The 26,366-nt window shown below is 66.8% G+C and overlaps 4 protein-coding genes across 4 annotated transcripts; 3 read left to right on the forward strand and 1 right to left on the reverse strand.

The window, feature by feature from the left end:
• Positions 1–2,190: 2,190 nt before the first annotated feature.
• Positions 2,191–16,283, forward strand: CLCF1 (cardiotrophin like cytokine factor 1). The gene is made up of 3 exons (XM_054200460.1): positions 2,191–2,221; positions 11,443–11,609; positions 15,303–16,283. Exons 1-3 carry the CDS (start codon positions 2,206–2,208, stop codon positions 15,792–15,794), a joined length of 675 nt encoding a protein of 224 aa, XP_054056435.1. The 5' UTR covers positions 2,191–2,205; the 3' UTR covers positions 15,795–16,283.
• An 881-nt stretch (positions 16,284–17,164) lies between these two features.
• Positions 17,165–20,464, reverse strand: LOC128908883 (glycine N-acyltransferase-like protein 3). Its single transcript, XM_054199848.1, has 5 exons — positions 20,290–20,464; positions 19,396–19,503; positions 19,141–19,267; positions 18,909–19,026; positions 17,165–17,789 (listed from the first exon to the last, which is right to left on the reverse strand). The coding sequence occupies exons 1-5, from the start codon at positions 20,365–20,367 to the stop codon at positions 17,387–17,389; spliced, it is 834 nt and encodes a 277-aa protein (XP_054055823.1). The 5' UTR covers positions 20,368–20,464; the 3' UTR covers positions 17,165–17,386.
• A 116-nt stretch (positions 20,465–20,580) lies between these two features.
• On the forward strand, positions 20,581–23,817 carry LOC128908882 (glycine N-acyltransferase-like protein 3). The gene is made up of 6 exons (XM_054199846.1): positions 20,581–20,681; positions 20,780–20,861; positions 21,768–21,875; positions 21,991–22,111; positions 23,034–23,154; positions 23,237–23,817. Exons 2-6 carry the CDS (start codon positions 20,784–20,786, stop codon positions 23,655–23,657), a joined length of 849 nt encoding a protein of 282 aa, XP_054055821.1. The 5' UTR covers positions 20,581–20,681; positions 20,780–20,783; the 3' UTR covers positions 23,658–23,817.
• A 1,072-nt stretch (positions 23,818–24,889) lies between these two features.
• Positions 24,890–25,686, forward strand: POLD4 (DNA polymerase delta 4, accessory subunit). The gene is made up of 3 exons (XM_054199849.1): positions 24,890–25,211; positions 25,291–25,402; positions 25,512–25,686. The coding sequence occupies exons 1-3, from the start codon at positions 24,983–24,985 to the stop codon at positions 25,534–25,536; spliced, it is 366 nt and encodes a 121-aa protein (XP_054055824.1). The 5' UTR covers positions 24,890–24,982; the 3' UTR covers positions 25,537–25,686.
• The last annotated feature ends 680 nt before the right edge of the window (positions 25,687–26,366 follow it).

The raw sequence follows: 26,366 nt of genomic DNA on the forward strand, positions 1-26,366 counted from the left end.
TCTCCAGCGGTTTGACCCGCTTGTGCCTTGTGTCCCCCTTGTCCCGGGGGTGGCAGGGGCTCCGTCTCGGCGCCGCCGGCTGGCATGGGGCTCTCCGGCAGAGGAGAGGGAGCTGGGGACGAAGGCGCCAGCTTTGGGGGGTCGGGGTCTTCCTTCCGCTCACTACAGGGCTGTCTGGGGGGGCTGCCACGGCGCTGCTGGGTCGAGGGGCTCCTGCCACATCCGCTGGCCATGTTACCCTCCTCCTCCTCCTCCTCTCTTCTCTCTCAGGTGTTGGCCCAGCGTGAGCTGTGCTGGAAAACTCCCCAGAAACATCCTCGGCGGGCAGGACTTGTCACCCCCCCTGCCCCGGGCTGGCAGCCGCTCCCACAGCGCCGGCCATGCTGCAGCCCCCCCACCCAGGGGACGTGAAGGCGGCTTTTCCCAACTGCTCCGTGCTGTTTGCTCGGGAAAGGCAGGGGGGAAACAAGATATCCTGCACCGCGGCTGGGGGAGCGGCTGGCCCCACACTGTTGCGGGAAGGGCTGGAAGCGGGGACCCCCTCCCGCACGCTGCCGGGGAGCTGGGATACGGCACCTTCCCGGAGCACCTCTGTTGGGTCCTTCCTGGCGGATTCGCCACCAAATCCGTGGCTCCCAAGCAATAAATCACCCCCGCACTGCCGCGGTGTGGGTGTCAGTGCCTGGTTTATCCATACAAGGGGCAGGGGGGGTCCCTAAACCCTGAGGCTGGTGGGTTCGGCACCGGGAAAGGCTGGTCTCCGTGCACCCCGAGCTGCCACCCCGCTGTTCCGTGTCCCAGGGAAAACCGGGAAGGCTCGGACCTGGCCAGGGCCGAGGTGGGGCCGGAGCCGAAACGAATCCGGTTGTTACCTCCCGGCCCTTCCCGGCGTTCCCGAGCAGCGCCGGCCGGCCAGCGCCTTTGTTTTAAACAAAGCTTTTTCGGGGGGGAGCCAGCTCGGGCGAGGAGGTTCCCTGAGAGCCCCCCCACCTTTCCCCAGCTTCCATGGCAGTACCCACTGGTGGATGTGGGTCATAAAAGGGGGGGGGGGGGCGGGTCTGGCTGTGGGATCACCCCCCCTGCTGCCGCGGGTGTCGGGCTCAGCAGGGATTTACACCATGCTTGGCCCCGGGGGGGTCAAGCCACCCACGCTCCCCCCGCCCCGGGTGGGTTATGAGAAACGCCACGGTCACTGCCAAGGTCCCCCCACGGGTCGGGGTCCGTCTTAATGAAGGAGGTTAATTAGGAAGGCAGCGGTTGATGGAGGAGGGTTGGGGCTGGAGGGGGAGGGGGGGAGGTTTGCGGGACCGGGGGGTCCCTCCCGACCCCCGGTGGCGGGCAGGGGGTGTGGGCAGCGGCAGCCCGGGGGAAGCTTTACCCTCCAGCCCCGGGGCAGAGGGTCTCCCCCCCCACACCCCGGTAACGGGTGCGGGGGGTGCGGGGCTGACTCGCCGCCGCCGCTCCGAGGGTCTCCGGTACCCGACGGCCCCCGTCCCCGCTGCCGGTCGCTCACCTGCCGCCTCCCCGGCGCCCCGGGGCCGTCCCGGCGGGGCAGCGACCGGGGAAGCTCCCGGGAACCGGGACGGGATGGAGGGGGCGGGGGAGGGGGGGGGTCCGCACCCCTTCCCCCCCCCCCCGGTGGAGCGGCAGGGGAGGGGGCTGGCCGCGGCAGAGGAGAGGCGAGGACAACCCCCCTCTGTCTGTCTGTCCGTCCCCGCCACCCGTCCCCCGCTGCCTGCCGGGCTCTGCGCCTTCCCAGCCCTCCAGCCCCCCCTCCTCCTCCTCCTCCTCCTCTGTAGGGGGGGTGAGGGAGGGGGGGGGGCAGGCTGGCACCCCCCCCCCCCCCCCTTCCCAAACCACCCCCCCCGCCCCGCTGCGGGGCGGCGAGAGGAGCCGCTCCGCCGCACCTCGCCCCGCTTCCCCCCCCCTCCCCGCGCCTTCTCCCTCCCATACCCCCCCCCCCCAAAAAACCTCCCCTCCCCGGACCCCCCCCCCACCTTCCCCCCCCCCCCCCCCGCCCCCCCGGGGGACCGGGCTCTCGGCGTGCGGCGGCTCTTACACGTCGGGAGGAGAAAAGAGGCGAGAGGGCTGGGACCGGCAAATGGGAGCCGGAGCGGCGGTCCGGTGTGCGGGACCGCTGCCTGCCCGGCCGGGAAACCCCCCCCAAGCCCTCACCCACCCCCCCGGCTACCTCCTCTGTCCCGCATGGAGCTGAGAGCAGGTAGGAAACCACCCCCTCACCCCCCCCCCCCTCGCTTTCTATCCCCGCACCGACCCCGCACCGGACCCCGCCACTAACAAAAGCCGTGCGGGAGCCAGAATGGGAAGTGTCGGGGGGGGGGGGGGGGGGAGCGAAAGGAGGGAAAAAGTTGTGTGTTGGATGTTTTGGGGGGGGGGGGGGGGTGTGTCCCCCTCATCCTGCCCGGCCGGCAGCACCCCCGGGGACCCCCTTTTTCCTTCCCCCCCACCCCCCTCGGTTCCACACCCCCACCCCCATCCTCCAAATTCCGGGACCCCCGGGGATGGGGAAGGGGAGAGAAGGTGGCGGTGGGGCGGGGGGGGGGGGAGAGAAGGGAGGGAATGAATGGAGCCCCGCTCTTGTGTACAATTGCATCAAATACATTCTTGAAAGCAACCTGGTTCTGCTTAACACTTGAATTTTGAAAAAAAAAAAAAAAAAAAAAAAAAAGAGAGAGAGAAGGGGGAAAAAAAAAAAAAAAAGCAGGGAAAGGAGGGAGGCAGCCGCTTGGAGAGGGTGTATCGCGAACTCCTTTTTTTTTTTGTGTGTGTGTGTGTGGTTTTTTTTTTTTTAATTTATTTATTTTTTTATTTTTTTTCCTATTCTTGCATTCCTGGACACCAATCAAAAGAGCAAATCAAGGGAGGTGGAAGAGAGAAGGGGGGTGGGAGGAGGTTGGGGGGGGGGGGGGGGGCAAAAAGGCGGCGAGCGCGGTGCGAACCGTGCACCCGCACGCTCGCTCACCGCGCCCCCCCCACCCCCCAAAAAAAAAAAAACCAAAAAAAAAACAACCCCCAAAAAATCCCCCTTTGTTATTTTTTTTTTTTCCCACCTAACACCCAAGCAAACACAAACCAAAACAAATAGGGAGGAGGGGGGGGGGGGGGGAGAGGGAAAAAAAAAAAAAAAAAAAAAAGAAGGAAATTAAAAAAAAAAAAAAAAAACCACACCAAAAAAAACCCCATAGCGAGCGCAAAAGCGAGCCAGGGCAGAGGCGAGCAGGCGGGCTCGGGGTGCGGAGCAAAAAGCCAAGCCCCCCCCCCCCTCCTTTCCCCCCCCCCGGCTTTAGGCTCTTCTGACCCCCCTGCTCTGTGCCTTCTGCCCCCCCCCAACCCCCCCCCCCTGCGCCCCGACTATGCTCAATGTCGCTGGGGAGCTCTCAGGTAAGACCCAAAACGCTGGGGGTTGGGGAGGAGAAGGCGGGGGGGGGGGTGGTGGGGGTGTGTGTGTATGGGGGGGTGTCTCTGCCTGCCATGGGGTTTTTTTGGTTGTTTTTTTGGTTTTTTTTTTTTTCTTTCCCTTTCCGACCCGCTGCTGATTTTAATTTGATGTGATTAAAACGTCTGTCTGGCTTTGGGATTGATTTAAGACTTTTCCCCTTCTCGGGTCTTTTTTCTTTTCTTTTCTTTTTTTTTTTTTTTTCCTTTTTTTTTTTTTTTTAAATCTTTTTTTTTTATTTATATATATATTTTTTATGTTTTTCCCCTTTCTCTCCTTCCTCTTTTCCATGCATGTTGTGATTACCAGGGAGGGAACCGCCGCTGAGAGCACGGAGCGTTAAACCCCGGGACTGACAAGAGGGAGGAAAAAATGAAAGTCGCTGGGATTTTTTTTTGCGGGGGGGGGGGAGCAGAAAGAATTTTATCTTTCCTAACCGCGGCTGAATTTGGGGGGGGGGGGGGGGGGGTTGGGTGGTGGTGTTGTTTGCCTCGTAACGCTTTTACTGGAGCGAGATTCCTCTAGGAGACAGATTTTGGGGTGCCGGGACATGTTGGTGTCCCCAAGGCTCCGACTGCGGTTTTGTTACCCCCGCTCGGAGCGTTTTGGGGGTCTCGGGATGGTTGGGGGGGGGGGGGCTGGCCGGCCCCACGGCACACCGGCTTGGGGGGGGTTCCTCGCCCGGAAAGGAGGGGGAAAAAATGCTGGAAAACACCCTTAAAAGGTCAAACTGTGGGTGCCGCGGGGTTGGGGCAGCACGGGGTCGGCTCCGGTGCCCGGTTGACTCCGGTGCCCGGTTTGGCTCCGGTGTCGGCGTGACGCAGGACGGGCAAAACGGGGCGAGCGCCGGGGAACCGGAAAAGCGAGGCGGGATCCCCAGCGGCTCCATCGCCCTCCTCCCCCCACCCCTCGCTCCCTTCTTTTTCCGCCCCCCCCGCTCACCACCCATCGCCGGTGGCCGTGACCGGGCAACCGGTGCCACAAACCGGACCCGAGGCCTGTTGGTGGCCGGCAGCGGGACGGGAAAGGGACACGGAGCCCGTTGGGGCGAGAGCTCGGCAGCCGCCGGCTGCTCTGCCCCCACTCCCCGTTTCGGGGGTATCCCCGGCTGGTGGCACAGCCTTTTTTTTTTTTTTTTTTTTTTTTTTTGTTGGCTTGTCTCGGGGACATGTGGCGGCACCGGTGTCCCGTGCCTATTTAGCAAGGCACGGTGGCGGCGAACATCTGGGCTGCATTAGGCGCAGCCTCCGAAGGGAAACGCGGAGGGCTCCGCTTACAGGGCCGGGCTGGGGCGGCGGGCGGGGGGGGGAAGATTTATGCCCTGTAAGTGGCACAGAGCTCCATAAATCACCCCCCCCCCCCACCCCGGCCAGCTCCTACCTCCCCGTCCTGTCCCCCCCCGCCATCCCCGGCCCCGACGTGGCATGGGGTACCCGCGGTCTGTCACCGGTGCCAACGCGCACGGGGATGCCAAGCCGCTGGGCACGGTTCGTGACGCGGCGCGTGGCCCGTGGGTGACGGAGTTATCCCGGGGCTTGGCCAGGGGTGCTGGGGGACATGTCTCGGGGGTGGGGGTACATGCCCACCCCCCCCAACCCCGCAGAGCTGCCGGTCCCGTGGTGTCCCCACGACGCGGTGGCGGCCGGGTGGGACGTGCCGAGCGGTGGCAGCGGGTCCGGAGGTGCCAGGGGACGGAGAGGGATGTGACATGTGGGGCTCACGGTGCCACGTGGGCTGGCACTGGGGGTCCCCAACCCCAAAGGGTGCCGGGGAGGGGGGGGGGCGGCGCGCGTCTCCGTGACTTGCACCGGGCGGGATGGAAGGATGTCGGGACACCTCGGGACGGCTCGTGGGTGCCAGCGGTGGGTGCCGTGGCTGGCCGCGCGTGGGGGCGGCGGGATCTGGTTGGGATTAGGGGGCCCTGCGCGCCGTCCCCCATTCCGCCGCCCCCCCCCCCCCCGCCGTCCCCTCGCCGGCGGGGGTGTTTCCATCGTGTGCCGTTGGCTGAAGCCGGATGGGAAATCCAGGCCCAGCTAATTACGGCTCGCTGGAGTCTCCCGTGCGCGGCCGCATTTATAAACACACGGAGGAGACAGGATGTAAACACTCAGCGCCGCGAGCGCAGGCACGGCCCGTTCGGGGACGCGGGGGGCCGTGGTCCCCCCTTCCCACCCCCCCGGCCCCATGCGCCCACCCGCTCCCCGGCCACGCACGCAGCCGGCAGCGGTGGCTTGGCTGGCCAGGAGCCGTGGACGGCTCCTGGCCAGCCAAGCCACCGCTGCCGGCTGCGTGCGTGGCCCTGGGTGGGGGGCGGGAGCGGCTGTTGGTGGGGCTGGTGGGATTGGGGTGGGTGCCGGAGGGGTTGGGAGAGGGGTGGGATGGAGGTGAAGGCTGGGAACAGGCAGGTGAGATCCCGTGGGATGGGCTGGGGTGGGATGAGACAACGAGATAGGGGAGGGGGTGAGATATGAGAGATGGGATGGGATGGGACGGGATATGGGATACGGGATATGGGGGTGAGATGAGACAGGATGGGATGGGATGGGATGGGATGAGATGGGATGGGATGGGATAAGACATGGGATGGGATGAGATAAAACATGGGTTGAGATAGGATGAGATGGGATATGGGATATGGGATGGGATGAGGCAGGGTGGGATGAGGTGGGTTGAGATAGGATGAGGTGGGATGTGGGATGAGATGGGATGGGATGGGATAGGATGGGATGAGACAAGATATGGATGGGATGAGATGAGATAGGATGGGATGGGATGAGATATGGGATGAGATGAGTAGGATGGATGAGATATGGGATGCGAAGGATGTTGATAGGATGGGATGGGATGGGATGAGATGAGATAGGATGGATGGGATGAGATATGGGATGAGATGAGGTAGGATGGATGAGATGGGATGGATGAGATATGGGATGCGATGGGATGGGATGCGATGGGATGGGATGGGTGAGACGAGATATGGGGTGGGATGAGATGAGATAGGATGGGATGGGATGAGAGGATGGGATGGGATGAGACGAGATATGGGATGGGATGGGATGAGATGGGATGGGATGAGATGGGATGGGATGGAATGAGACGAGATATGGGATGGGATGAGATGAGATGGGATGGGATGGAATGAGACGAGATATGGGATGGATGAGATGAGATAGGATGGGATGGGATGAGATAGGATGGGATGGGATGAGACGAGATATGGGATGGGATGAGATGAGATAGGATGGGATGAGATGAGATGGGATGGGATGGGATGGGATGGGATGGGAATGGGATGGGACGGGACAGGATGGGACAGCGTGAGATGAGATGAGATGGGATGGGATGGGATGGGACGGGATGGAATGGGACGGGATGGAATGGGACAGGATGGGGATCCCACCGCAGCATCCGTGGCCACTATGAGGGAGCAAGGACACACGTGTCCTTCCCATCAGTGCTTGGGGACCGCCGATGTCCCTGTGGCGGGGCACAACCACAGCCTGAGCGTCCTCACGGCCCCGCACTGCTGGCTCCGCGGGGCTGCCGCTGCACCTGCCCGCCGCCGCCGTGTCACCTCCCCAGTCCCCCAGGGTGAAATGCCAGCAGCCTGGGGACACGGAGGTGTCCGTCCTCCTGTCCTCCTGTCCTTGAGCATCACCCGCTCCGAGAAGAGCAGCAGGCAGAGGCTGGCTGCCACGTTGGGCTACCAAACCGCCCAGGGAAGGGTTAAGCGCTGCTGGTCGCAGGCAGCCCTGGCCAAGACCGCTGCCTGCTCCTTGCCCGCAGGGGAGGGCTACTTTGTCCTCAATGCCGTGGTCACGCCTGGCCACCGCGGGACCTCCCGGGCTGGGCTCCCAGCCGAGCCGCCAGCGCCGGGGATGGGGCCGGGGGGTGGGATGATGGGGCTCGTCTCGCCGCTGGACACCGGCCCATCAGATACGGCGGCTCCGGGGGCCAGCTGGGCTCCGTGCCGCTGCCCGGGGGGCTCCGGTGCGAGGGTCCCCCCATTCCCGCTTGCCGCCCCCGCCCCGGGCACCCACGAGGGTTTCGGGAAAGCTGCTCTTGGGTGGCTTGTGGTTGCCCTTGACCTCGGCGGCTCTGCCCACAGCATGCCCGGGGAACAGCTCACCCGGCACCGCGGCGGCTACGCTCCCGCCTCGGCTACTGGCCGGGAAGTCTGGCCAGCGCTGGGTGGGGGGGTGGGTGGCTTGCGGGAGGGCAGGGGTCCCGCCGACGTGACTCCGTGAGCATCCCCCCGCCACCCCTGTCGCCACGTGGCCGAGGGATGCTGGCGGCATCTCCGGTGGGTCCCGCCGCCGGCCGCAGCCCCTCGGCAGCGTGGGTGTCCCGGGGTGCCCGCTCCCGTGTCCCCGTCCGCCCCGCGGCCCCCAGCCGAGCGGGTGACCCCGGGGCAGCCACGCCGTGAGCTGCTTACGTGGGCTGGGAGCATCCTGGCCAGGCTCCAGGGCCGGTTTTGAAACCCTCGGGTTCTTCCTCTCCGACGTCACCGGGATCCAGCTGTGCCGGGCCCCGCGCCTCCCTCCTCCCCGCCGGGCCACCGCCGCCGCCATTGTCTGTCCCGGTGCCCAGACATTTTCCGCCCGGCGCCGAGTGGCTGGGAGCGGGGTGGGCGAGGGACAACGGGCGCTCCGCGGGGCAGCCGGCACGGCTGGGCCACTGCCACCGCTGGGACGTGGCCACCGTCGCTTTTGTGCCACCCGTGCTGTGCCGTGGCCATGTCTGTGCCACCCCTGCTGCGCCGTGGGCATGTGCGTGCCACTGCCACCGCTGTGCCATGGCCACCATCGCTGCTGTGCCACCCGTGCTGTGCCGTGGCCATGTCTGTGCCATGGCCACTGTCACTGCTGTGCCATGGCCACCACTGTGCCACCCACATCGCTGTGCCATGGCCGTATCTGTGCCACTGCCACCACTGTGCCATGGCCACGTCTCTGTCACTGCCACCGCTGTTCTGTGGCCACCATCACCCCTGTGCCACGGCCATGTCTGTGTCACTGCCACCTCTGCGCCATGGCCTCTGCTGTGCCGTGGCCATGTCTGTGTCACCGCCGTGCCATGGCCACTGCAGTGCCACCCGCGCTGCTCTGCCATGGCCATGTGGCCACATCTGTGTCGCTGCCACCGCTGTGCCGTGGCCACCACTGTGCCACCACCACGGCCGTGCATCCCACCGTCTCCTGCCCATCAGCCACCCACCTCCCCTGCCCTTCCTCCCTCCTCCTCCTCACCGTGCCCCGGCCACCTGCCCGGGTGCTGCCGGTGGCTCCGTCCCCGTCCCCATCCCTGCCGCCCGTGCCCCCCGCTCCAGCCCGGCTCTCCCCTGGCTGTGTTTGCTTTGGCGGCCGCCGGGCCAGGGCTGGTGTAAATCCCACTCTGGAAACCGGAGCCGGCGGCGGGCGAGGGTCCGGCCAGCCCAGCGGTGCCGGGGCTCGGCCAAAGCAAACACCCGGGGGTGGGTGGGTGACTCACCGCCGCGGCGTGTCCCCCCCCCTCCCCTCCCCTCCCCCTCCTCGCTGTCCCCCGGCCCACGCACGCAAGGCAGGCCAGCGGCACGCTCCACGCGCCGGGGCCCGGCCACGGGCAAGCGGCTGCGTGTCGGGGCAACCGCCCAGGGCTGGCGTAAGGCCAAGGCGGGGGGGGGGGGGGGGGTCTGCGCCGGCACGCGCTGCGTGTCGCAGGTGGGCACGGGGTGGCACACGCCCGGGCGGTGCGTCGCAGCGCGTGCGCCGCATCGTACGCGTGCACGGCATGTCACGCACGCGGTGTGTCGCGCACGCACGGTGCGTCGCACGCTTACACGGTGTGTCACACGTGCACGGTGTGTCGCACGCACGGTGCGTCGCACACTTATGTGATGTGTCACACGTACGGTGTGTCACACACGGTATGTCACGCACGCACAGTGTGTCGCACACTTACGCAGCGTGTCACGCCTGCACGGTGTGTCACATGCCTTCACGGTGCGTCACATGTGCGTGACACACCGTATGCGTGCACGGTGTGTCGCACACTTACACGGTGTGTCACACACACGGTGTGTCACGCGTGCACGGTGTGTCGCACACTTACATGGCATGTCACGCATGTGTGGCATGTCATGCATGCACCGTGTGTCACACACACGGTGTGTCACGCATGCACAGCATGTCATGCTCCGCGTGTCACGCATGCACGGTGTGTCACACACTTATACGGTGTGTCACGCCCGCACGGCGTGTCGCGCACGGTACGTCATGCACGCACGGTGTGCCGCACACTTACACGGTGTGTCATGCGCGCACGGTGTGTCACACACCTTGGCGGTGTGTCACAGGTGTGTGCCACCTCATACACGTGCGTGGCGTGTTGCGCACACGGTGTGTCACGCATGTACAGTGTGCCATACATGGCACACCCCCCCCCACCGCTGGATGCCGGTGTCCCCCGTGGCGGCGGCACAGGGCAGCCGGGTACCCGCCGTGGCGCACGGCCAGAGCCGGGATGTCCCCAAGGACCCTCGTGCGTCACCGGCGCTTGGCTGCTCCCGGGTTTCCAAGCTTCCCGGCGGCGGGTGACGGGGAACGGTGACGTGCGAGGGCACCGTGGGCTGCCACCGGTGACGAGCCGTGCCGGCGGTGGGTCCTCCCGCCGGAGGAGCTGCCGGGAAGCCCAGCTCCGGCCTTGCCGAGAGATGCCAGTTGGCTGGGAGCATCCTGGCCGCCGGCCGTGACCTTTGCACAACCGCCGGCTAACGAAGCCGGAGCTCGTTAGGCCGCCTTGACGTCAAGGGCGATGACGGGGACCCGGCCGGCGGTTTCCGGCGGCTTCGGCAAAGGTCACCCCACGCCCCGGCCACCCCCGGGGGTCCCTTTCTCAGCCCCCCACCCCGTTCCCTATGGCCGGGGGGGTCCGGTAGCCCCGTGGGATGCCCAGCCCGCCCCGGCATTGATGGTGGGTGAGTCGCCGTGCCCAAATATAACCCGGCCGTGCCGTCCCGGCGGGAGCCCCGCGAGCCGCGCTCGCTCCAGACCATATAAAGGATTGTTGCTGCAGCCGGCGGGAGGGAGCGCGACGCGGGGAGCCCGGGCTCGGGGGCGCTGGCGGGGTCACTGCGGCAAAGCAGAGGGGGGGGTCCCCGGTGCACCGGTCGTGCCCGACGGCATCGCTCCGGGCTCCCAGCGCTGCCCCGGCCGTGCCAAGGCGTCAGCTGTCCGGTGCCGGGGGATGTTGAGCTGCCCGGTGTTGGCTGGGGCGGGGGGGGGCACTGAGCTGCCCTGTGCCAGGGGATGATGCTGAACCGCGCTGTGCCGGGGGGGGGATGCTGAGCTCCCCCGTGCCAAGGAAGGTGCTGAGCTGCCCCGTGCCCATGAAGATGCTCAGCTGCCCGGTGTTGGCGGAGGGGGGGGGACACACTGAGTTACCCTGTGCCAAGGGATGCTGAGCTGCCCCGTGCCAAGCCGGGGGGGGACACTGAGCTGCTCGATGCCCACAGGGACGCTGAGCCGGCCACTGCCAGGGGATGCTGAGCTCCTCTGTGCCAGGGAAGGTGCTGAGCTGCCTGGTGCCAAGGGACGCTGAGCCACTTTGTGCTGGGGGGGGATGCTGAGCTGCGCAGTGATGAAGGGGGGGGGACACACCGAGCTGCCCTGTGCCAGGGGATGGTGCTGAGCTGCCCAGTGATGAAGCGGGGGGGACACACCGAGCTGCCCTGTGCCAGGGAAGGCGCTGAGCTGCCCCGTCGCAGGCGCGGCTGCCCCGTGGCCCCGCGACGCATAGCCCTCCCGTGCCTCAGTTTCCCCACTTGCAGGTGGGTGCCCCCGCCGGGCGGCACGCTGGCTCCAGCCCCAAAGGACGGACCCCGCAGCCGCCATCTCCCTGCCACCCCACACCCAGGGGTGGCGGGAGGTGCTCTCCACCCCCCCCCCCAACCTCAAAGTTTGTGTGTCCCCCCCCCCACCCCGTCCTAAGGCCTTGTGTCCCCGCAGGAGACTCTTGGGGGATCTTCACCTTCCTGTGCGCCGCGCTCTGCAACCTGCCGGCGCTGCCCGCCCTGAACTGCAGCGAGGAGCTGGGCGCCGGCCAGTCCATCCAAAAAACCTACGACCTGACCCGTTACCTGGAGCACCAGCTCCGCACCCTCGCCGGCACCTACGTGAGTAAGCGGGGGGGTGGGGGGGTGGGTCACCCACGCTGAACCCCCCCCCCCAACCCTGCCCCGTGGCACCCCGTGGCGTCCCCGCTGTCCATCTTCCCCCTGCCCGTCTCCCATGGGAGATGCTCCGGGCGCGGTGTGTCCATCCCCGTCCCCGTCCCCCCCATCCCCAATGCCAGGGCACCGGGCACGGCGTGGGGATGGGGAGGGGGTGCCGGGGGGACGTCCGCGTGGGGAGAGGGAGGGAGGGGGGGGGGTCACCCCGTTGTCACCAGCTGGGGACCCCCTGGAGACACCCTGCCTGGGGAAGCAGCGGGGGTGGGGGGGGAAGGGAGTGCGCTGGTACGGCTGCACACGCGTGTGCCTGCACATACGTGTGCGTTAGTGTGTCTGCGTGCACGTGCCTGCACATACGTGTGTGTCCATTGGTGTGCCTGCACATACGTGTGCGTTAGTGTGTCTGCATACATGTGCCTGTACGTACGTGTGTGTGTGCCTGTACATACACATCCCGGCACATACGTGTGCACGCATTGGTATGCCCGCACATACATGTGCCTGTACATACATGTGTGTGCGTTGATGTGCCTGTACATACACGTCCCTGCACATACGTGCTTGTGGATTGATGTGCTCGCACATACATGTGCCTGTACATACGTGTGTGTGCATTGATGTGCCTGTACATACACGTCCCTGCACATACGTGTGTGTGTGCATTGGTGTGCCTGTACATAAGCGTCCCTACACATACGCGTCCCTGCACATACGTGTGCGTTAGTGTGTCTGCATACATGTGCCTGTACGTACATGTGTGCACATTGATGTGCCTGTACATACACGTCCCTGCACATACGTGTGCGTTAGTGTGTCTGCATACGTGTGCCTGCACATACGTGTGTGTGCATTGATGTGCCTGTACATACACGTCCCTGCACATACGTGTGTGCACATTGATGTGCCTGTACATACATGTCCCTGCACATACGTGTGTGTGCATTGATGTGCCCGGATGTACACGTCCCTGCACATACGTGTGCGTTAGTGTGTCTGCATACATGTGCCTGTATGTGTGTGTGCATTGATGTGCCTGTACATACGCGTCCCTGCACATACGTGTGTGTGCATTGATGTGCCCGCACGTACACGTGCCTGTACATATGTGTGCGTTAGTGTGTCTGCATACATGTGCCTGTACATACGTGTGTGTGCCTGTACATACACGTCCCTGCACATACGTGCTTGTGGATTGATGTGCTCGCGCATACATGTGCCTGTACATACGTGCGTGTGCATTGGTGTGCCCACACGTACATGTGCCTGCACATACGTGTGCGTTAGTGTGTCTGCGTGCATGTGCCTGTACGTACATGTGTGTGCATTGATGTGCCTGTACATACACGTCCCTGCACATACGTGCGTGTGCATTGATGTGCTCGCACATACATGTGCCTGTACATACGTGTGTGTGCATTGATGTGCCTGTACATACACGTCCCTGCACATACGTGCGTGTGCATTGATGTGCCCGCACATACATGTGCCTGTACATACGTGTGCTTCGGTGTGCCTGCACGTGCATGCCTGCACATACACGTACGTCAGTGTGCCTGCACGTGCGTTCCTGCACACACGTGTGCATCCGTGTCCCTGCACATACGTGCGTGTCGCTGTGCCTGCACGTACATGCCCGTGTGTACGTCGCCGTTCCCGCACACACGCGTGCGCATTCCCACCCCCCACCCCCCCTCCCTTGCCGCGTCTCCCGGACACGCGTGTGCCACAGCACGCCCCGCCGCCACCCGCCCTCCCCTGGGGGCTGCGTGTCCCCCCTGCCCTGCCCGGCTGCGCCCGTGCCGGGGGCCAAGGAAATGGCTCATCGGCAGCAGGGGCGCGGGCAGCTGCCTCTCCCTGCCTGCCGGCAGCTGCCACTCCCTGCCTCCCGGACACGCGTGTGCCGGCACCGCCGCCCCACGCCGGGGTTGCCCAGCTCTGCCCTGACGTGCCCCCGCTGCCGCCGGCTCAGCCTCCGCGGTGCCGGGCCCGGGGAGGGGGTGCCAAGCGGTGCCGTGGGGCTGGGCGCTGGGATGGGGTGTGTGTGTGTGGGGGGTTCTCCCCAGGGGAGACTTGGGGGTATGATGGGGAGAGGGACGTGGGTGGGAGGGAGATGGAGAGGCCTGGGACATGGTGGGCACGTCCACCTGGGGGACGTGGGACCTGGGACATGGTGGGCACGTCCACCTTGGGGACACGGAACCAGGGACATGGAGACCTGGGACATGGTGGATACGTCCACCTGGGGGACATGGGACCTGGGACATGGAGACCTGGGACATGGTGGATACGTCCACCTGGGGGACATGGGACCTGGGACATGGTGGTCATGTTCACCCGAGGGACATGGAGACCTGGGACATGGTGGGCACATCCACCTGGGGGACGTGGAACCAGGGACATGGTGGGCACATTCACCTGGGGGACATGGAGAACTGGGGCACGGTGGGTACGTCCACCTGGGGGACATGGAACAAGGACATGGAGACCTGGGACGTGGTGGGCATGTCCACCTGGGGGACATGGGATGTGGGCAAGGGGACATGGAGGCTGGGGACACGGTGGGCATGGAGACCAGGGACATGAAAAGGAAGGGGAGGTGTGCAGAAGGACATGGAGACCTGAGATGGGGCGGGGGGGAGATGCCCAAAGAGGGGACACCAAAACCTGGGATGTGGGGGACACAAAGACATGGACATGGTGGGCATGAGGATGTGGAGACCTGGGACGAGGGGGACATGGAGACTTGGGATGAGGGGGACACGGAGACCTGGGATGATGGAGATGTGGAGACTGGGGACATGGTGGGCACAAGGACATGGAGACCTGGGACATGGGGGATGTGGAGACCAGGGACATGGTGGGCATGAGGACGTGGAGACCTGGGACGAGGGGGACATGGAGACTTGGGATGAGGGGGACGTGGAGACCTGGGGTGATGGGGACAAGGAGACTGGGGACGTGGTGGGGACAAGGAGACTGGGGACATGGTGGGCACAAGGATATGGAGACCTGGGACATGGGGGACGTGGAGACCGGGGACATGGTGGGCATGAGGACGTGGAGGCCTGGGACGAGGGGGACATGGAGACTTGGGATGAGGGGGACAAGGAGACTGGGGACGTGGTGGGGACAAGGAGACTGGGGACATGGTGGGCACGGGGACATGGTGGGCACAAGGACATGGAGACCTGGGACATGGGGGATGTGGAGACCGGGGACATGGTGGGCATGAGGACGTGGAGACCTGGGACGAGGGGGACATGGAGACTTGGGATGAAGGGGACACGGAGACCTGGGGTGATGGGGACAAGGAGACTGGGGACGTGGTGGGGACAAGGAGACTGGGGACATGGTGGGCACGGGGACATGGTGGGCACAAGGACATGGAGACCTGGGACATGGGGGATGTGGAGACCGGGGACATGGTGGGCATGAGGACGTGGAGACCTGCGACGAGGGGGACATGGAGACTTGGGATGAAGGGGACACGGAGACCTGGGGTGATGGGGACAAGGAGACTGGGGACGTGGTGGTGACGGGGACTTGGGACACGGCAGGCGGCGTGCCAGGGCGACCGGGGACGAGGGGGGTCAATCCTTCCGCCCCCATCCTCAATGTCCCCCCCTTCCCTTGCAGCTGAACTACCTGGGCCCCCCCTTCAATGAGCCCGACTTCAACCCCCCGCGGCTGGCGCGCGCCGAACGGGTGCCCAGCGCCACCGTGGACTTGGACCTGTGGCGAGGGCTGACGGATAACGCCCGCTTGGCCGCCAACTACCGGGCCTACAGCCGCCTCCTCTGCTACCTGCGGGCGCTGGACGGGCAGGCGGGCACCGCCGAGCTGCGCCACCGCCTGGGGCACTTCTGCTCCAGCCTCCAAGGGTTGGTGCTCAGCATCGCCGGCGTCATGTCCTCCTTGGGTTACCCCCTGCCCGCCGGTCCCGCCGGCCCCCCGGCCTCCCCCGGCACCCCCGTGGCACCCAACGACTTCCTCAAGAAGATGGATGATTTCTGGTTGCTGAAGGAGCTGCAGACCTGGCTGTGGCGCTCGGCCAAGGACTTCAACCGCCTCAAGAAGAAGGTGCCACCGGCCGTGGTGACGCTGCGCCTGGAGGCGAGGGGTTTCTGAGCCCCCTCCCGATGTGTGTGTGTGTGTGTGTCCCCCCCCGACTCCCCGGGATGGGGCTCCTCACCCCAACAGGCCACCACGTGTCCCCACCGTCACCACGCTGTGCCTTGCGGGATGGGGTTCCTGACCCAAAGTGCCACCACAGCCACCCACGTCACCTCTCCATCACCGCTGTGCCTTAAGGGACAGGGCGCCTGACCCCAGAGTGCCACCGAAGCCACCCATATCCCCTCTCCGTCACCACACCGTGCCTTGTGGGTTGGCTGTCCTGACCCCAAGCACCACGACGGCCACCCCACATCCCCACCATCGCCACGCTGTGCCTTGTGGGATGGGGTTCCTGACCCCAAAGTGCAACCAAAGCCACCCATGTCCACTCTCCGTCACCAGTGTCCCTTGAGAAATGGGGCTCCTCACCCCAAGTGCCACCGAAGCCACCCCACATCCTCATCATCGCCTCCTTGTGCCTTAAGGGATGGGGCTCCTGACCCCAAAGTGCCACCAAAGCCACCCCACAGCCCCCCCCCATCATCACAGTGCCTTAAGGGATGGGGCTCCTGACCCCAAAGTGCCACCAAAGCCACCCCACAGCCCCCCCCCATCATCACAGTGCCTTAAGGGATGGGGCTCCTGACCCCAAAGTGCCACCAAAGCCACTCGTGTCCCTCTTCCATCCTCGATGTCCCTTGAGAAATGGGGCTTCTGACCCCAAAGTGCCACCAAAGCCACCGATGTCCCACCCTCTGTGCCTTGATTGGGGGGGGGGGGGGGGGGGGGGTCGGTGCCACCGCGGTGTCCCCACCTCCGTGCTGTGCCCCCCCCACCCTCCCCCATCCCAGGCTGTCCCCATTGTTCCCACACCCATGGGGCTCGGGGGGGGGGGGGGGGGGGGGGGGGAACCAGGCTCCTCCCCCCCCGCCCCACGTCAGCGATAAGCCCCGCCCCCCGGCAGCGATAAGCCCCGCCCACCACCGAAAGGACCAACCCCCCGAATAAGCCCCACCCACCCACCAGCAAAGCCCCGCCCCCAAGGAGCGATAAGCTCCGCCCCCCCGGGACGACAATAAGCCCCGCCCACCGGCCCGTGTAGCAAGAAGAAAGCCCCGCCCCCCACAACAGGCCACGCCCTTTTTTGCCCCAAGCCACGCCCCCGCGGTGGGCGGGGCCGCAGGGGAGGAGGGGCCGCAGGGCCGCCGTCCCGGTGCGTCTATGAGTGTTTATTTATTGGAGATGTTATTTATTTGGGGTATTTATTGCAGAAGATCTATTCTTGTATGAACGAATAAAAGCCTTTCTCCAGCAGCCCCCCGCCCCCCCCCCCCCCCCCACATCCACGCCACACTTTGGGGGGGGGGGGTGTGCGGGTCAAGGGGGCTCAATAGCCCACGTTGCCATCAGTAGGGACCAGAGTGAACGGATGGCTGATCCGGCCTCTGAGCTCGGGGTGGGGGGGTCTGGGTGGTCCCACCTGGCAGGGTGGGGAGCCAGGATCCCCCCTAGGCCTGTGTAACCCCATCTTAGACACCCCCCCACCCAGCCATTCCCGTGGGGGTGAGGGGGGGGTTACCCCAACCCCGGTGCCCCCCATCCCACTACTGGGGGGTGACCACCAGGGTGTAGAAGGTGCCAGGCTGGGGCAGAAACCCCACGGCGCGGACGGCCCGCTGCGAGGGGGTGTTTTGGGGCAGGACCCCCAAATAAATGGGGAAGCCGCGGGCGTGCAGCTGCCGGCCCAGGGCGCCCAGCGTCACCCCGCACAGCCCTCGGCCGCGCCAAGCGGGCAACGTGTAGCCGTGGCTGAGGCAGCCCAGGGGGTCCAGCAGGGTCCAGCAGACGGGGCGGGCGCGGGGGCCCAGCAGGCAGGCGCTGGGCAGGGACCCCACCAGCCCCAGCAGGAACCGGGCGCTGCGGGCGTTGCCCCCGAAGCCCCAGGTGGCGTTGAGCAGCGGGACGTGGGACGGGGACACGGGGGCCAGGCGCAGGCCCGGGGGTACCCTGCGGTGGGGGGGTGGGGAGAGGAGGGATGGGGGGGGTGGGGAAACGGGATGGGAGAACCTGCACCCTGGAATGGGATGGGGGACCCGCCGTGTCACCCAGGGACGTGCTCGGGGACCCTTGTGCCACCCAGGGACGTGCTCAGGGACCTCTATGCCACCCAGGGGCGTGCTTGGGGACTCCTGTGTCACCCGGGAATGTTCTTGGGGACCCTTGTGCCACCCAGGGATGTGCCTGGGACCTCTGTGCCGCCCAGGGATGTGCTTGGGGATGCCCATGTCACCCCCCAGGGACGTGGTCAGGGACCCTCATGTCACCTGGGGATGTGATTTGGGACCCTTGTGCCAGCCAGGGATGTTCTTGGGGACCCTTGTGCCACCCAGGGATGTGCTTGGGGACCCTTGTGCCATACAGGGATGTGACTGGGACCCCCGTACCACCCAGGGATGCACGTGGGGACCCTTGTGCCACCCAGGGATGTGCTCAGGGACCTCTATGCCACCCAGGGATGTTCTTGGGGACCCTTGTGCCACCCAGGGATGTGCCTGGGACCTCTGTGCCGCCCAGGGATGAGCTCAGTGATCCCTGTGCCGCCCAGGGATACGCTTGAGGATCCCCATGTCACCCCCCAGGGATGTGGTCAGGGACCCTCATGTCACCTGGGGATGTGATTTGGGACCCTTGTGCCACCCAGGGATGTTCTTGGGGACCCTTGTGCCACCCAGGGATGTTCTTGGGGACCCTTGTGCCACCCAGGGATGTGATCAGAACCACTGTGCCACCCAGGGATCTGACTAGGACCCTTGTGCCACCCAGGGATGTGACTGGGACTTTTGTGTCACCCAGGGACATGCTTGACCCCCCCTCCCCGTGCCACCCAGAGATGTGACTGGGACCCCCGTACCACCCAGGCATGTTCTTGGGGACCCCCGTGCCACCCAGGGATGTGTTCAGGGACCTCCATGCCACCCAGGGTTGAGCTTGGGGACCCCTGTGCCACCCAGGGATGTAAGCGGGACCCCTGTGCCACCAAGGGATGAGACCGGGGACCCTTGTGCCACCCAAGGATGCGACTGGGACCCTTGGTGCCACCCTGTCCCCCGGTGCCTGGGCACTCACTGCGCGCGTGGCCGGGGGGGCTGGGGGCTCATCAGCGCCTGGTACCGGTGCGTCTCCAGCCGCAGCCCCTTGGCATCGGCCGCCTGGCGCACGGCCTCGTACATCCCCTCCTGCATCCCTGCGGCAGCGCCCTCAGCCATGGGGACACCATGGTCGGGGGGGGGGGGACGACACGACAGTGCCTGGTGTGTCCCCCCCCACTTCTCCCCTCCCCTCCCCGTGCCGGTCTTACCCTGCATCTGGAATGCCCGGGTCCAGTCCACGGCCTGGGTGCCCCCCAGTAGCTCCCGCCAGGCCCCCTCGTCCCGGTAGTACACCGTCAACTGGTTGCTGTAGAAGTCCTGGGGGTCCTTGTGCTCCTGGGGACACACACACACACACACACACAAGGTCTCAGCATGGGGTGTCCCCCCCACCGGCACCACAGTGCGTGAGGTGCTGCCAGGCTGGCAGGGGGCGGGAGGGGGGGGGACACCCAGAGCAGCACCTCTGGGCGCAGGCGGGTGAGGACGACGCCGAAATGGGGCCAAGAGTCCACCAGCACCTCGTGGGCGGCCGGGTTGCCCCGGGCCACTGTCATCACAGTCCCCAAAACCTGCGGGAGAGGGTCAGCGTGGGGGGGGGACACACACAGGGGGACCGTGAGGGTTCCCTCCCCACCCTTGCTGCCAGCTTCTATGGCGGGGGGGGGGGGGGGGGGACAGGGTGCCATGTGAGGTCCCTGTCACCCGCAGGGTTGGGGGGGGCAGGGCACGGGGGTCCCCAGGGCCACCAGAGTCCCCACGACTGGCGGGATGGAGGGGAGGGCATGGAGGTCCCCGGGGTCCCCGTCACCTGCAGCACTGGGTAGGGAGGGCAGAGGGGACCATGGAGACCCTGTCACCAGCGTGGAGGGGAGGGACAGGACAGGGGTCCCCAGGGTCCCTGTCACCGGCAGGGCAGGGGGATGAGGCAGGGGGTCCCCAAAACCAGCAGGGCAGAGGAATGAGGCAGGGGGTGGTCCCCAGGGTCCCTGTCACCAGCAGGGTGGCGGGCAGGCCGGGGGGGGTCCCCAGGGTCCCCATCACCATCAGGGCAGGGGGATGAGGCAGGGGGGGTGCCCGGAGTCCCTGTCACTGGCAGGGTGAGGGGATGAGGCCGGGGGGGAGGGAGGGTCCCCAGGGTCCCCATCACCGTCAAGGCAGGGGGATGAGGTGGGGGGGGGGGGGTGTGTCCCTGGGGTCCCTGTCACCGTCGGACAACAGGGGTAAGGAAGGGGAGGGGGGTCCCCAGGGTCCCTGTCACCAGCAGGCTGGGGGGGTGAGAGCCAGGGTCCCCCAGGGTCTCCGTCACCGGCAGGGCAGGGGGATGAGGTGGGGGGTGTCCCTGGGGTCCCCGTCACCGGCAGGGTGGCAGGCAGGCTCCTCCGCAGGGCCTCCTCCAGCCGCCGCAGCTGGCCCGGGCACGTCAGGATGAGCATGGTCCCCTGGCCGTGGGGCAGGTTGTGACACCGAGGATCCGTGGGGCACTGGTGGCCGTGGGGCAGGGTGTCCCAGCCCAGCAGCCGTCCCCAGCAGGCCGTGGGACGGGCAGGGCGGGCCCCATGCCTGGTGGCCGGCGGGACGGACCCTGCCCGTTGCCCCCGTGGTGTGGCCACCCCCTGGGCAGGGGGCACTCGCCGGCCCGTGACGGCTGGTGGGTGGCCCTGGGTGTCACCGCCTGCCCCACAGACGCAGGAACCTGCTGGTGTCGCCGCCTGCCCCACGGGACCCCTGGCCACAGGACTGCTGCGAGGTGAGTGCTGGAGGGGCTGGGGGACAGGGATGGGGACAGGGACGGTGTCCCCGCCTGGGGGTCCTGTCCCCCCCCGTCACTGTGGGGTGTCTTGGCAGGACCATGCTGATCCTGACCTGCTTGTCCCAGCTGCAGCGCCTGGAGGAGACCCTGCGGAGGAGCCTGCCCCTTGCCCTGCCGGTGACGGGGACCTCCGTGTCACCCCTGCCCCGTCCCGTGATGGGGACCCCACTGTCACCCCTGTCTGTTGCCATGATGGGGACCCCAATGTCACCCCTGACCCGTGCCACGACAGAGACCCTGCTGTCACTCCTGCCCTGTGCCATGATGGCGACCCCGATGTCACCCCTGACCCTTGCCATGGCAGGGACCCCCGTGTCACCCCTTGCCATGATGGGGACCCCACTGCCGCCTCTGCCCTGTGCCGTGGTGGGAACTCCATGGCCACCACTGCTCCTTGCCATGACGGGGACCCCACTGTCACCCCTGCCCCTTGCCACAGTGAGGACCCCACTGTCACCTACGGCCTGTGCCATGACATGGGACCCCAATGTCACCCCTGCCCCTTGCCATGACGGGGACCCCACTGTCCCCTCCCTGCTCTCGCCCCACCAGGGACCCCGCTGTCACCCTGCCCATTCCCCCCCCCCCCCCCGCCACCCCTTGCAGTGTCCCAAGTCCAGGACGGGCCACTCCTGAGCACCACCCATCTCCGAGCCAGCCAATCCCAGCCCGCTGGACTCTGCTCCAGCCAATCCCAGCCCAGCTTGCTTCTGAGACAGCCAATCCCCTTCCGGATCTGCAGAGGCCAGACCCCGCCCTGTGTAAACCAGCCAATCCCAACCCAGGCAGGCTGCAATGCAGCCAATCCCAAGCTTCCTCCCTGCCCCTCCCCTCTATAACCACGCCCGTTCGCCCTGGCCCCGCCCACTCACGGGCAGCCCGGCTTCAGGCCACGCCCCCTCTGCCTTCACCCCCAGCGAGCCCTATGGCAGGGGGGTGCCATGTTTGGGGAGGGCAGCGGGGCAGTGGGGGGCTCCGGGGACCCCCCAAATCCCCCCCATCTCTGACCCCTTTTCCCGGCAGGTCTATGGGGCCGTGCTGAACATCAACCGGGGGAACCCGGGGGAGCTGGAGGTGGTGGTGGACTCGTGGCCCAACTTCGGGGCCATACTTGCCCGGCGCAGGGGAGAGGTGGCCGGCGGGGACTTTTTTTTTTTTTTTTGGGGGGGGGGGGGGGGGGGACGGGACACAGAGGGGTGGTCACACTGAGCATGGTGGGCTCAGGGCACCCATGGGTGCCCCGCAGATACCGGTGGACGACTGCTACAGCAACACGCAGGCCGCTTTCTACCGGGACGTGGGGGCCTACAAGGCGCTGCTGGAGACCCCCGGCTGCCTGCGCTGGGACACTGCCTTCCACATCCTCGGTGGCCCGGGGGGGTCCTGGGGGACACCGCGGGGCGGGGGCGAGGGGGGCACTGGGAGCACTTGCGGGCACATACTGTGGGTGGGAATCGGGGTTGCTGGGGAGGGCCATTGGGGATACTGGGGAAAGGAACTGGAGGCACTGGGAGGTACCGGGGGAAGGAATTTGGGGTGGTGGGGGACACTGCTGGGGGGCACTGGGTGGTAGGGGCTTGATGGGTGCTGTCACTGGGGAGTACTGGGGCTGGACTTGGGGGTGCTGGGGGGGCAGGGATGGCATTAATGGGGGCACTGGGAGCCACTGGGGAGCGTTGTGGTTGGATTTGGGGGTGCAGGGGGGGGCACTGGGGACTGGGATGGGGTTAATGGGAGCACTGGGAGCTACTGGGGAGCGTTGTGGTTGGATTCGGGGGGGGCACCGGGGACTGGGATGGGGTTAATGGGAGCACTGGGAGCCACTGGTGAGCGTTGTGGTTGGATTCGGGGGGGGGCACCGGGGACTGGGATGGGGTTAATGGGAGCACTGGGGGCCACTGGGGAGCATTGTGGCAGGACTTTGGGGTGCTGGGGGGGCACTGGGGGCAGGGATGGGGCTAGTGGGGGCACCGGGAGCAGGGTCCTGGGGGGCACTGGGGAGCATTGTGGACAGAGTTGGGGTGCTGGGGGGGCACTGGGGGCAAGGATGGGGTTAGTGGGGGCACTGGGGAGCATTGTGGTTGGACTTGGGGGTTCGGGGGGGGGCACTGGGGGTAGGAATTGGGTTGCTGGGCGCACTTGGGGCTACTGGGGATAGAGACTGGTGGTGTGGGGAGCCCCTGGGGAGGGCCCAGCTGGCGAGCTGGGGTTAGAAAGAGGGGTGTCGGGGGGGCAGGAATGGGGGTGCTGGGGGAACGGGGGGGCCCCCCCTGACGTCACCGTCCCCAGGGCTGCAGGAGGGGGTGGCCACGGTGTCGCAGGCCATCGCGGGGACCAAGGGAGTGGAGCTGGAGGTCTCCGACTACTACACCTACCTGCACCCCGACCCCAGCACCCTGCCTGAGCCCCGGTGAGCGCAACCACCCGCCTCCCCCACCCAGCGTGGGCAGGACCCCCATTGTCCCCCAACTGACGGCCCCCCCTGGCCGCAGGCTGGCCCCCGGCGTGCGTGTGGGGACGCTGAGCCCGGCGCACGTGGATCTGCTGAACGAGACGTGGCCCTACGGGGGGAACGTGCGCAGCCGGCGGTACCTGGGGGAGCTGCTGGGGCGATACCCCCACTTCTGCCTGCAGGACGGGGCCGGGGACCCCCTCAGCTGGACCCTGACCGACCACTTCGGGACGGGGACCCACGGTTACACCCTGCCCGGCCACCGGCGGCACGGCCACATGCGGGCGGTGCTGAGCCTGGCCGCTCGCCAGGCGCAGGCCCGCGGCTTTCCAGCCTTCGGGCACACGGCCACGGGCAACCGACCCATGCAGCGGCTGCAGGAGGAGCTGGGCCACCAGCGGCTGCCCGGGCTGTGCCACTTCGTCCTGCACAACCCCGGCCTGGGGAGGGCCGGACGCTGAGACCACCCCAGTGTCACCCTTCCTCGGGGCAGGGAAGTCCCCAGGCTGTGGGGCAAGGACGAAAAACAAACCGAAAGCAAAAAGCAGTGTGGACTCTCTGATGGCTGCTATAGGGTTGTGTCTCCCTTCTCGCACCTGGCTTGGCGCCGGCCGTTACAGCCGTGACCTGGCTTGGTGTCACCGCAGAGGGACACAGCTGTGTCCCCAGGGAGTCACCCCTGTCCCTCTGTGCCGCGGCACGCACCACAGCCCTGCCCCAAAGCTATTCTCGGCCCCCCCAAGGGAGGGCTGAAAAAATTCAGGCAAATCTGCGCCGGTGGCACCTGCTGTGTCCCCCCCACCTTGGGGTGTGGGGACAGGCAGGCACAGCACCAGCTGTGCTTCACAGAGGGGGCTGGAGGGGGGGCACAGCCAGAGCACTGCGTGGGGCTGAGGGTGACGGTTGCGCGGTGTGAGTCACAGCTCGAGTCACGGCTCGTGGGGGGGACAGTGCCCAGGGTGACGGGGACAGATGGGAGGGGGTGACAGTACCTGGGGTTGATGGGGACAGCTTGGGGGGGCGACACTGCATGGGGTGATGGGGACAGCCAGGGGGGTGACAATGTGTGGGGTGATGGGGAGTACCACGGGGATGACAGAAGCTGGGGTTGATGGGGGCAGCTGCGGGGGGCAACACTGCATGGGGTGAAGGGGACAGCCAGGGGGTCACCATACCTAGGGTGATGGGGACAGCTGCGGGGGGGTGACAGTACCCAGAGTGATGGGGACAGCCAGGGGGTGACCACACCTTGGGTGATGGGGATGCTGCGAGGGGGTGACAGTGCCTGGGGTGATGGGGACAGACAAGGGGTGATGGGAGCAGCCAGGGGGGGTGACAGTACCTGGGGGTGATGGGGACAGCCACAGGGTGACCACACCTAGGGTGATGGGGACAGCTTGGGGGGTGACAGTGCCTGGGGTAATGGGGAGCACCGTGGGGGTGACAGCAGCCGGGGTCGATGGGGACAGTTGGGATGGGGTGACAGTGCCCGGGGTGACGGGGACAGCGGGGGGGGACGACAGCGCGTGGGGTGACGGGGAACACCGCGGGGGTGACAGCAGCCGGGATCGATGGGGACAGCTGGGATGGGGTGACAGTGCCCGGGGTGACGGGGACAGCCGGGGCAGGGGGGGAGGTGACAGTGCCCGGGGTGACGGGGACAGCCGGGGGTGTGACCGCGCCGGGGCTCGGCCCCGCCGCTTCCGCCCGGGGAGCGGCAGGGGCGGGCCGGTAGCTCCCGGTAGCCGGTAGCCGCGGTGCCGCCGCCGCGCTATCCCGTAGGGCCATGGAGAAGCCCCGGCTCATCACCGACTCCTTCCCGCTGCGGCGGCGGCCGGGCCGAGCCCCGGGCAAGCTCAAGGGCAGGGTCAAGAGCAGGGGCTGTCCCCGGGTCCGGCCCCGACCCCGACCCCCCCCGGCCACCGAGGACCCCTCTTCGCCGTCCCCCCCGGACCAAGCCCTCATGGAGATGCTGCGCCGCTTCGATCTGGCCTGGGAGTACGGGCCCTGCACGGGTGAGAGCCCGTGGCCACCCCCGGCCACCCCCAGGTGTCCCCCCCAAGCCCCCCTGACCGTGTCCCCCCCCCCCGGCAGGTATCACCCGCCTGCAGCGGTGGGAGCGGGCGCAGGCGCTGGGGTTGAGCCCCCCCGGTCCCGTCCGCGACGCCCTCCTGGAGCACCAGGACAACCCCGATGTCACCTACAGGTGAGTGCAGAATGGGGGTGGGTGGGGGGGCGTGGGGGGTGTGTGTGACACCGGGCACCCCCTCCCGGTGTCCCCCTCTCCCGCTGCTGACCCCCGCTGTGCCCCACAGCCTCTGGCACGAGTACGAGCTCTGAGCCGCTGCGCCCCCACGCCGGAGGGAGGAGAAGGGGGGGTCACCGTGGACGTTGTGTGTGTGTCATCCCCCCCCAGCTCCGCAGAGCCTGTCCACAGCCGCGCCGCAGCCCGGGGGGACACCGGGCGGATTAAAGGCTGGTGTGAGTGAAGGTTGGGGGGCTGCCGTGTGCTGTCTGGGGGGCACCCGGGGCAGGGGGTCGGGGGGGGTGAAGCCCCTCTGTAGGGCACTGGGAGAGGGCAGGGGTCTGTACCCCCCCTCAGAGAGAGTCAGGCGGGTTGTCCGGTCACACAGAGTTTAATGCCACCCCATGGTGACCCCCCACAGGATGCCTTCTGCCCCACAGATCACCCCCCACCGCCCCCCAACACAGCCGTTCCCATCACCCTGGGCACTGTCACCCCCTTCCCCCCCCCCCAACAGGTGCACCCTGTGCCTTCTGCACCCCCTCCCCATGCCAACTGGGGGGACTGGTCCTCGCCACTGGGAAGGTGGGAGAACGACGGGGTGCCCGGGTTGGGGTGCACCCCCAAAGGTGAGCTGTGGCCGTGGGGCGGGGAAGGACAGGAGAGCAGCAGAGCGTGACAGAGAGGGGACATGAGAAGGGACGTGGGATGCCTCGCGGCGGGCTGAGGGGACAGGAGAGGGGCCACGGGCTGTCCCCAGCGCCACTCACCACTGAGCAGGTCCAGGGTGTCGGTGAAATCCTCGCCGGAGTTGGGATGCAGCTGGGCAAGGGTGGGCTGGATCACGTCCCCGTTGCCCCGGTGAGCGGCGTGGACTGGCCACCGGACCCTGCTGGCCACCGGACACCCCCTGCCAGGCATAGAA

Source organism: Rissa tridactyla, chromosome 4 (genome assembly GCF_028500815.1).
Source record: "Rissa tridactyla isolate bRisTri1 chromosome 4, bRisTri1.patW.cur.20221130, whole genome shotgun sequence".
NCBI lineage: Eukaryota > Metazoa > Chordata > Aves > Charadriiformes > Laridae > Rissa > Rissa tridactyla.

Excerpts from the sequence above, each read along its gene's own strand:
- POLD4 (XM_054199849.1), top strand. The coding sequence starts at position 24,983 with ATGGAGAAGCCCCGGCTCATCACCGACTCCTTCCCGCTGCGGCGGCGG. Across the intron at positions 25,212-25,290 it reads GGAGTACGGGCCCTGCACGG|GTATCACCCGCCTGCAGCGG; the intron begins GTGAGAGCCCGT and ends CCCCCCCGGCAG. Across the intron at positions 25,403-25,511 it reads AACCCCGATGTCACCTACAG|CCTCTGGCACGAGTACGAGC; the intron begins GTGAGTGCAGAA and ends TGTGCCCCACAG.
- LOC128908882 (XM_054199846.1), top strand. The coding sequence starts at position 20,784 with ATGCTGATCCTGACCTGCTTGTCCCAGCTGCAGCGCCTGGAGGAGACC. Across the intron at positions 20,862-21,767 it reads GCCTGCCCCTTGCCCTGCCG|GTCTATGGGGCCGTGCTGAA; the intron begins GTGACGGGGACC and ends TTTTCCCGGCAG. Across the intron at positions 21,876-21,990 it reads TTGCCCGGCGCAGGGGAGAG|ATACCGGTGGACGACTGCTA; the intron begins GTGGCCGGCGGG and ends GGTGCCCCGCAG.
- LOC128908883 (XM_054199848.1), bottom strand. The coding sequence starts at position 20,367 with ATGCTCATCCTGACGTGCCCGGGCCAGCTGCGGCGGCTGGAGGAGGCC. Across the intron at positions 19,504-20,289 it reads GCCTGCCTGCCACCCTGCCG|GTTTTGGGGACTGTGATGAC; the intron begins GTGACGGGGACC and ends CCTCTCCCGCAG. Across the intron at positions 19,268-19,395 it reads TCACCCGCCTGCGCCCAGAG|GAGCACAAGGACCCCCAGGA; the intron begins GTGCTGCTCTGG and ends GTGTGTCCCCAG.
- CLCF1 (XM_054200460.1), top strand. Across the intron at positions 11,610-15,302 it reads GCACCCTCGCCGGCACCTAC|CTGAACTACCTGGGCCCCCC; the intron begins GTGAGTAAGCGG and ends CTTCCCTTGCAG.